General features: G+C 34.5%; 1 protein-coding gene across 3 annotated transcripts in view; it reads right to left on the reverse strand.

Moving 5' to 3' along the window:
* LOC106475030 (histone-lysine N-methyltransferase 2E-like) overlaps window positions 1–10,354 on the reverse strand; it is a 28,512-nt gene that overhangs the window by 6,854 nt on the left and 11,304 nt on the right. For 2 of the 3 annotated variants that reach the window (XM_022379246.1, XM_013935727.2), the window contains exons 5-12: window positions 8,386–8,542; window positions 6,584–6,691; window positions 5,869–6,173; window positions 5,012–5,210; window positions 4,287–4,520; window positions 3,909–4,068; window positions 1,945–2,162; window positions 640–1,380 (exon numbers count right to left, since the gene is read on the reverse strand). In XM_022379246.1, coding sequence (XP_022234954.1) covers window positions 640–1,380; window positions 1,945–2,162; window positions 3,909–4,068; window positions 4,287–4,520; window positions 5,012–5,210; window positions 5,869–6,173; window positions 6,584–6,691; window positions 8,386–8,542 — 2,122 coding nt within the window. The remainder of the gene's footprint in view (window positions 1–639; window positions 1,381–1,944; window positions 2,163–3,908; window positions 4,069–4,286; window positions 4,521–5,011; window positions 5,211–5,868; window positions 6,174–6,583; window positions 6,692–8,385; window positions 8,543–10,354) is intronic. The other variant, XM_022379247.1, reaches the window with a different exon arrangement.

The raw sequence follows: 10,354 nt of genomic DNA on the forward strand, positions 1-10,354 counted from the left end.
GCATGCTTTATAATGGAAAAAAAAAATCTTTATTCTTCATATAAACATTACTTTTCATTTTAACTTCTCAAGAGTTTGAGTCAGACTAACTTTGTTAACTCAGACACGTTTCGAGTACAAGTGATTTTTAACACAAAAACACACGTTTCATGTAGATACAAGTACTAAATTTGGAATTGTAGTAAATATTCCTTTTCCAATATAGGGTTGGTCCCATGGACCGACTCCGTGCATGTTTGGTTAAAACGACGGTTGTGAGATGAGTGACAAGTTTTCAAAATGGTTAGATCATCTTACAAAACAATCTCTACAAATATATGGAACGTGGCATATTATCATGCTAAACTAGGGAGTTCAGAAAACAGTGTAACTGAATCAATATAGGGTTGGTCCTATGGACCGACTCCGTGCATGTTTGGTTAAAACGATGGTTGTGAGATGAGTGACAAGTTTTCAAAATGGTTAGATCATCTTACAAAACAATCTCTACAAGTATATGGAACGTGGCATATTATCATGCTAAACTAGGGAGTTCAGAAAACAGTGTAACTACGTGATACGAGAGCACTGATAATACTGCTTTGTACTTACTACATATATAAAGATTTTGAAAGAGAAGTTGTGTGAGAGTTAACTCACCTTACGTTTTTGTCCAGTCTTATGACTTCTTGTCTTAGTTGTGGCAGGCAAGTCTTGACTGCTGGAAACTGATTCAATGGGATGGGACAAAACAGAAGATGACGTGTCGGATGAAATTACATCCGAAGATGAAATGGAGCACAGACTAACAATTTTAGATGTAATGGGAGTCACTGACGAAGTAACATACTCATCCACTCCTGAACTGCAATTGTGGTCAGTGTAGCAAATTTCAAGAAAGTCAGACTTAGCTGAAATTTTTGTTTCTTGTACGTAACATGCATTCGGTGACACACAAACAGAGATCTTTTCTCCAGTATCTTTCAACGACAGGCTTATGTTCTCAGCTCCAGCATTATCATATTTAGTTGATAAGCACTTATCATCACGTGAAAAGTCACACTTTGACATATTTTCACCAGAAATACACGCTGCAGGCCTATCTACTGATTGCCATAATGTGTCGTCAGCCTCGCCGACTGAAGTGTTGTATGCTTCCAAAACTTTTTCAAGGGAATTGCACACATCGGACCTTACACCATCCACGGCCGTAGCAGTTGTGCTATCAGCTATGACACCGTGAACATCACAGGATAAATCTAAACACTTACAGGAGTCTTGTGATGATTCTGTACCACTACTGACTTGTGAAATTGCAGCACAGTTTGTCAACAGTGAAGGACCTACCGAATTTTCTTCACCAGGCTTCTCCAATCGGAGTTCTCTTTTCACATTTGCTTCCTAAGTCAAGAATTGGGTACAATAATTATAATAAACATATCAGTTCCAATGTAGTTGTAGTTTTAAGAACAAGCTCATGATCTGTAATGAAAATGGTGTTACATTTCCACTAGTGAAAACAAGTTTACCCTAGCCAATCAGTTTGAACAAATCACTGCTCAGCACGAAATACGACAATGAAGGTACTACGTCAAAAATCAGAAAGAAAGAAATATCAATGCCATTATGCGGTAAACATCTATGTACAAAAGTACAACATAAGTTTCAAAGACTATTGTTCAAAACTAAATGTGAATAAAACAAACGGAACGAAACAGTTTGGATATCGTTCTTTCAGTCTTGCATCTGGTGAACGCCTACTCGTCTGCTAGCAGGCATTGCAATTCAACAAAACATAGACTATTCAAAGTTTCCTTATTTAATATACTGTTAACTGTAGTTAGAGACTTAGTTACATCTACAAACAACGTTTTATGTACTATATTTTCACTGTAGCTGCAGGTAGGGTCTGAAATAGTAACACTTTTTTATATAGTTTGCTGTTAAAGTTAACGGTTTCCTCACCTTATCAAGCCATTTTCCAGGTAGCTTATTAGTTAGATGTTCACTGCAATCAGAGGCCAGCCTCTTGATTCCACACAATGTTGGCTTAAAGCTCTCTCGTAATGTTCCAAAAGAACTTTCAGGGCTAGAAACTTGCGGATGGTCATCTAGTATGGGAGAACAAGTGGAGTCTTTACTCGCACGCATCATTCTTCGTTTCTTCAGTGGAGTCAGCACATCTGTTCGTAAGAATTTATAAAAACACATTAAAACTAACAGGTGGTATACAACAGATTTCTTTAAAGTGATATCAATGCAACTTAACTCTTTCACTATGGTACTGACCTCGTAACAATTTAGTGCTTGTTATAGTTTTCATATTATAACTTTTAATACAGTAAATGTATCTTCACAAAATTTTGCAGATTAACAGTAAACATAACAAGGCTTTCGTACCCAGAATATCAGATTTTTCATGAGTGCATGTGCACCACGTCATTGCAATTTCTATAATGTTAGTCAGACATGGCTGAGAGGTCAATAAAATAAGCATATATATATGTGTGTGTGTATAATGTTATGAGATTTAAGTTATTTAGAGTAAACGTGTGGTTTCATGTTATAATTTGTATTTATTTCCCGATTTTCTCTGGTGGTAACGAGGTTGGTCAAATAGACCAAACCCGTACAGAGATACAATGGTGAAAATAACATAAAATATAAAGTCTTTTCTTAAAAAAAAAGTTTGATGATTAGCTGGAGGTTATTAGGACGTCATAAAGATTTTGCATGTGAAATCTGACAATTTTTTAATGCATAAAAGCATTTTTAATCTTAAGATCAAAATTACTTTGCATGGTTAGATAGTCGACATTCGAAAATAATAAATGCATGAGGAAATCATTACTTTTTACTGTATCCAGTAATACAAAACTGGTCTTTACAAAGTGACCTGTCTTAGCTGTGTTCTAGTCGACCAGTATTTTGTAAAATACAGTTACATTTCAATTATATAACTTTACATATGTATACGTATTATATATTATTACTCTTTACAAATATGTTCTGGAATGTCAGTTAATTGTCTTAAAACACAGAAGAGCAAACAAAGAAGTACAGAAAACAATTATCTCTTCTAGTTATGATTTTTATACTCACTTGCCGTAACTTGCTAAGCCTAGTCAAATTTTCAACGTGTAGGATGTAAAACAAAATTTTTTTCATGTTTTATATACGCATTTGGAAATAACAAATAATCATAAGTTACTATATTAATAGCACAGAATTCCACTATAATTTATCAGGCTAAGTAACTAAACTGTATTTGGGTCTAAAAAAAATGTACGATATTCCGAGTTCTGTTATCTTCTACCATGAAAAGGAAGGCTTTTCTCGTGTAAACACTTCACACAGACTGAGAAAACCATGTGGGCGACATTCTGAGCTTTTGATTGGTTATACAGATGTCAGAGAGCGAGGTAGGTGTATGTAAATAAGAATTCCCCAAAATGTAAAAGGTAGGTGGGGCCACCTTGGTTGATTCACTAAATATTTCAGAAAATAGAAAAGATAGGAGGGTTTTATTTTATATTCTAGCTGGTAATTTGAGATTTTAAAGAAACTATAGACTTGTATTTGGATATCACAAACATCTAATATGAACCAAAGCTGCATGTGACATACAAAAATTGATATTTGGGAATTATGTTTTAATATTTACTGTTAAATTAACTAATATATAATACCAAACTCACCGACATAGATTCATACAATAGTGGTTCAATAAAATTTTGAATACAAGTCTACAAACTTGATGACACGCCCTTTGACCCCTGACCACAGAGTTAACAAGAAGCAGCTTTAATGAAAGTTTTGCCAAAAAAAGAAAAACAAATTAATTGGGTGCTGATGAATTCATATACAGAAGTTAATTGTGATAAAGTTATGATCTAGTAATGATTATGACATGAAGTTTAGTCTCCTACCTCCTGAGGGAGAGAGGCAAGGACTGCTAGCTTCACTTTGTGGGTTAGGGCTCATAGACCCATTATGAACAGGTGAACAGTGACTTGTCTCCGATTCATGTCCATCTGTTCCTTCTATGTCTTGAGGTAACGTCTCACACATAGCCTGGCGAAGCCAACGCTAAAGATAAAACTCCAAGGACTTACACAAGAAACACACATAATTGTTTTAGGCTACACTTAAGACTGATAATTTATCATTTTCTATTCTTACGTGATAAAACTTTTTTTCTTAAACTAACTGAAGGAAATTATTAAAATTTTCTTAAACATCCTTAAACAAGTTAGTACATTTTTATTAATATAAACAATGAATCAAATTTAAAGCCTCATGCTCACCTTCTTAGCTGAACCAATGCTTGATATCTGCTTGCTGCTAACTCCCGAATTGCTGTTTCGACGAAGATGGGCAGCTAAAATTCCGGAGCCGCTCGTAGCATCCTTGGTGCAACTTACATAACAGGTAGGACTGGCTGTGGACAGATCCCAGGATAACTCTGTATGGATAGTTAGTGGACACGACACGGGGACCGATGCTTCAGCTTTCTCCTGTATCCACTCATTCATCAAGAACTGTCAACACATAATAACAGAAACTGCTACAACTTGAATATAAAGACGTTCTAAACATTGTATTTTATAAAAGTTTCCACCACTGTTTTAACCTGCTAGGTTGAAAAGTGTAACTAACTCTTTAACTATAACGGAATCAACTTCTTTTCATAACCAGAAACATTACTTTCCGTAAAAAAAAAGACTTTAAATTGTATGTTGACTTGATGCAAGTAATATTTTATTGTGGATTTCTACAGGTACGATTTGTTTTACTGCTATCATTTCCCAAACCTTTCAGACATACAATTCAAAAAAATGATGTGATTCTTAAACTACAATCGGTATTTATTTTCAATAAAAGTGTTGAACATACCACACACAGTTTCAACTATTAATGTTTTGAGCTTTATAAGCCACCATTCCTGAAAAGAAGTAATGTCAAACTGACACCATAATAGTTAAAATAACCATTATTAGAGGCACTTGTTTTACAATGTTAAGAGACTTGCCCGTTTTGACTTTGGTAGAACAAATCCCTCTCTTCTACCATCAGGAGAGATTAAGGTTCCACAAGGATGTGTAACTGCAGCGTTTGGAAAGTGGTCCATTGGTGCACATGATCCCTCATCTGGAGAAAGGATCTCGGATCCTCCACTGCTTGTGCGAATTCTCCTCCTTGTTGCCGATCCGGAAGAACGGCGTTTTTTCCTACATAATGGATATACACTGTATACAATATATCAGCATAATTATCAAGATTCTGTTTTTGTTAAAATAGTAAAGGGGGAAAAAAAACTAACTGATGTAATAATATATTGGTTATATTTCATCTCAACACTTTTTACTAAAAGGATCTATTGAACCTGTTTTAGTACACACTGACTAAAGTCAACAGATCTTAGGAAAACAAAGAATGTTGACTTTAGTCAGTGTGTACTAAAATCCTACGTTTAACCTTTGTTCTATTGGGTTTTAGGAAAACAGAACAATGAACAAAGGTTAAACGAAGGGTTTTAGTACACACTGACTAAAGTCAACAGATCTTAGGAAAACAGAACAAAGGTTAAACGAAGGATTTTAGTACACACTGACTAAAGTCAACAGGTTTTAGGAAAATGAAGCAGTGAACAAAGGTTAAACAAAGGATTTTAGTACACACTGACTAAAGTCAACAGATCTTAGGAAAACAGAACAAAGGTTAAATGAAGGATTTTAGTACAGACTGACTAAAGTCAACAGATCTTAGGAAAACAGAACAAAGGTTAAACGAAGGATTTTAGTACAGACTGACTAAAATCAACAGGTTTTAGGAAAACGAAGCAGTGAACAAAGGTTGTAAGTTTATCTGACATAGACAAAACTTTACCCTCTCTTGTAAGGTGGTGCATGTTGAATAGGGGGGCTGTAATACACGGGCTTTACTTCTTCATTGTCTAGCCCGTCTCCATTAAACTGGTCCCTTTTTACATCATACTTATTTTCACAGACTGGAGTACTTTCTTCCTCTTCACCATTCAAGTGATGCTTGGTTTTATCTTCATCGTGAACTGTTTGTTGCTTATGTGGCTTCTGTAGAGAAATTTTCTCCCGAGCCTGCTGTTTTTTCTTCTGAGATTTCTCCATTCTCTCAAAAGCACGCATGATAGCATCAAGTTTACGTTCCTCTCGAGTCTGTAAAATAAGTAAAATTATTTCAGTCTGACACCGTAAAATATCTAGTTACGTTACTTATTTAAAAAAAAAAAAAAAGTTTTTTAGATAGTATCTTTGTGAAATGTTCCAACAGAAATGAACGTACAATCTTTTATATTTTATCAGCAATTTAGGGTCTGATGTATAAATTCTAAAATCATTATATCATACCTGGAAAACAAATTCAACAGTAAATCCTCTTGCGTGAAAATCTTTACTCGGTATAAACACTTAAATTACTTCTTAGCATGGAAAAACAAAAATTATAAAATCACCGAGGGCATACCAACACGTTTTACAAACTTATACAAAAATAACGTTTCTAATAATTAGTACAGAAACTATCCTTTTCAAGGCAGAGAATGATGTTAAATAAACACAAAAAATACCATTTTTTTTCTGCTCTCCACACACTGATCTGTAGGATCCACGTGGTCCTGTTTGACTTCTCCAGTTTCATCTTTCACTAAGGAGACCTCTGTTAGTGTATTTTCATCCTGATAATAAAACACGCAATTAAAACATACTTAACTCTCTCTCTCTTGCTTGATCAAATCGGCCAAATTCATGACCCCAAATTGACCTTTATAGTTTCCATACTAGTACTTCTAATGTTTTGTGTATCTTCACAAAATTTCACAAGCATTCAGTAATCATTATGTCTTTTGTAGACAAAAAAATCAGAGTTTTTAATGAAGTATTTCTACTAAATATTTCTACATGAATATATGGTGTTAAAGCATTAACTGCTCTGAGTGCAGCGGTTTTCATGTTAAGGTTAAAAATACGTTCTTTCATCTGAAAATTGTTAAATTTCATTTGCTTAACCTCTAAAACCTCCTAAAGAAATTCCACTCATTTTTTCCCCCCCGTAAAACTTTATATTATTTCTGTTATTTTCTCTACCCTAACTCTATACGAGGTTGGTCATAACTACAAATAGAATTATTCTATATCTCTACTAACCTAATCTGCAGGGGCATCCTTTACTGCACGTCACGAGGTTTTTAGTGAATTACATTTAAAAACTGTTTATGTTATACCAATTAGTATAGCTTAAAATCTTAGCTAATAATCCATATTTTAGTAGTATATATAAGTTTCAAGTTTTTAATTTTATAAGGCAATATTTAAAAAAAAAACTGACTTTCCCATAGTGTGAGAAAGGTGACATATTATCTGTAGGTATTCCATCTCCTCTATGTTATCCACCACCCCTCCAATACCTATGAAATTGAACTTAATTTCTCACTATAAAATCGTCATTGCTCTGACAAACCATAATTATTATAGCCTTCAATTTGGTTTGGTTACAGAGCTATTAAATAAAAAATAAGACACCTCCTGCCACACCCATTTATCACATCCTCTCTTTCAGGATTTGTTAATAGTTTTCTCTATGTTTCATTCTATATTATCTATAACCAGTAGAAAGCCAATTTGACAAGATGAATTATTCTTCTCTATTCTGTTATTACAATACAATCTGTGATATTTCACTGTATGCTCTTTATGGCTAAACTCACAATCATGCACTATTGGTCTCACTGTATCTCAAACTAAATTTTCAATGCATATTTGTACCCCAACAGAAAGAAGTCTAGAACATTCTAAACACTACTAGATACTATGATGCAATAATACTCAATTAAAACAACGAGAAAAACTCGAAAGGTCTTAGTAACATAACACAATAATATAACAATAACTAATTCATAACTATCGAACAATACAAAATATGATTTGTAAGCTGTTATGTAAACAAACTTGCGATAAACTATCACAGCTAAAAAATAACTAAATTTAACACTCTAAATCATAACATTTGCATTAAATTGAAACATTTGTGTATATCTAATAATTAGGCTATCTGCTGTGTGCACCACAAGGAATCAAACACTGGATATTAACTATGCAAATCCCTAAACTTATCACTGTCTCACCAGCAGACATGAAAGCGTTCTTTTCATTGTTCAGTAGGTTTATTTATTCAAAACTTTGAATCTTAAAATAACGTTACGCTTTGGAATATATTTAAAAAATATTTTTTTCAATTTTAAGTGAAATTGAACTTCTCAAAAGATGATTAACTGCACACTTAAACACGGCTGAAGAAAGAGTAACTGATGTACAGTCAAAGACTGGTTATTACGTGGAATGTTCACAAAACAATACAGAAAGAACTACAAACCTGAGGTAAAGAAATTGCTGCACAATTTTTTAAGGGAGTTCCTTTGTGGGTCAAACTTACTGATGTATCTAACACAGCATCTTTGGATTGACTCTGGTTCTCAATGTAAACACTGTTCTTCCTTGTTTTCCGTTTTGGAGTATTATCTAACGAAGAGCTATGAGAACAGTTAAAAAAAAAACTGATCAAATTAATAGCTCTGTAGTAGATTCCAAGTCTCTGTTAAAAACAGCTAATAGATATTTTTATACTTGTACAATATTAAACAAACAGAGAAAGAATGAGACAATTTTATTACGAACATTGACCAAACTGATCCATGTTTGTTCAAATTTTCATCAACATAGAAGCAATAATTCTTTGCATAAAAGTTCAAAAGGAGCTAAAAACAATACGCATCTCCAGTTATCCAAGTTCTAAAGTATATTCACATCTTATCGATAGTTTCTTAAAGGAATAACATAAGCAAGACAGTTATCCATTTCTTTTCTTAAGAGGGATAACAGTTTGTAACTGAAAGAATAAGACCTATACGGAACTTTAATAGCAGTAAAATAAAGATAAGATTTAAAACTTTGGGAGCAATTTTTACCAAACTATAACCTGACACATACAAGACCCGAATTAACACACTTGCTCCATAGCAAGGGTATCCTTTTCTGAGCATTTCACATGGTTTCAGTGAGTTACATTCAAAATTTAATTAAAGTACTTTATTATCATGGTATACAAATAAACATGGCACCAAAATGTAGCTAAAACTCCAAATTTTAATATAAGTTTTAAGTTCTTAATTTTATAAGGCAATATTGAAAAAAATACAACCACCTCAATTTCCCCTAGTAGCAGAATTGTGACATTTGCTCTCTAGATATTACCTGTTCTTTAATTTATTTACCATCCCTCCAAGAAGTACGAATTCTAACTTAAATTACTCATTATACAACATTACAATTTTTGTAGCCTTCAAGTGTTCACATGCCACTAGCCTTGATACTCCCATTTATTTTGCATTCTAACATGAAAATGATTATGCAGCAACCCTCCACCAATAGGAGTACAACACAACCCCTATCATAAGTAGTGCCCTCTCTAATATTGCAGCTGTTAACCACTTCGCGATGGGTCAGATCACACTAAACCACACCGGAAGAGGGGAGGATGGGTGGGAAATGTGAGGGGAGGTAAGTATCTATCAGATTTAACTTCCGATATAATATCTTTCTTCAGCTCACAAAAAACTAGAATCCCACACTGAACTGGTGGAGGGCTGGTGAGAAGATGAGGAAAACCATAGGGTTAATTAAAATTAACACAAACATGGAAGACCGCTCCACTTCTGAGCCAGGTATACTCTTCACCCATTAGTAATATATTGGCAAAGAGGGCAGAAACACTGATGGACCCAAAGTAAAGCAAAGTTTGTAAACCAAAAAGTGGCAGATAAAGGCACCCTAGAGCCCACAACAGAGGAAACTGAAAAGTCCCATTCAAAAACCTAAGGCAAAATGGATGGTAAGTGAGAAAACGTAGGATGGGAAGGACTATAACCCCTTAGGACAGATTAAAAATGGCACGTGTACCATGTACATAGATAAGCCATCACGGAGGGAGAATGAACAGGATGGAAAATGAAGGAAGCCACGAACGAAAATTTGGCAATTCAGGCGAGGGACCAGACAAAGACAGAGTGTAGATACCAATGGATGATGCATGCTAGATTATGGCTGATGGAGGATAAAGGAATAGAAAGGGAGGCAATATCAAAAACCAGTGCAGCAATGGAAATCACAGGTGAGCCAGCCGATACATAACCAGCAGCAGAACATTACGTGGAGTGGTCTAAAGTATGAAAAAAAAACGTGGGATGATATGCATATAGGTACCGACTGACAGCATTGACTCCTCCCAGCCAGAGGATAGGGAACAGGAGACTACAAAATCGGGGAAGTGGTGTATTGAAGAAAAA

Source organism: Limulus polyphemus, unplaced genomic scaffold (assembly GCF_000517525.1).
Source record: "Limulus polyphemus unplaced genomic scaffold, Limulus_polyphemus-2.1.2 Scaffold7991, whole genome shotgun sequence".
Classification (NCBI taxonomy): Eukaryota; Metazoa; Arthropoda; class Merostomata; order Xiphosura; family Limulidae; genus Limulus; species Limulus polyphemus.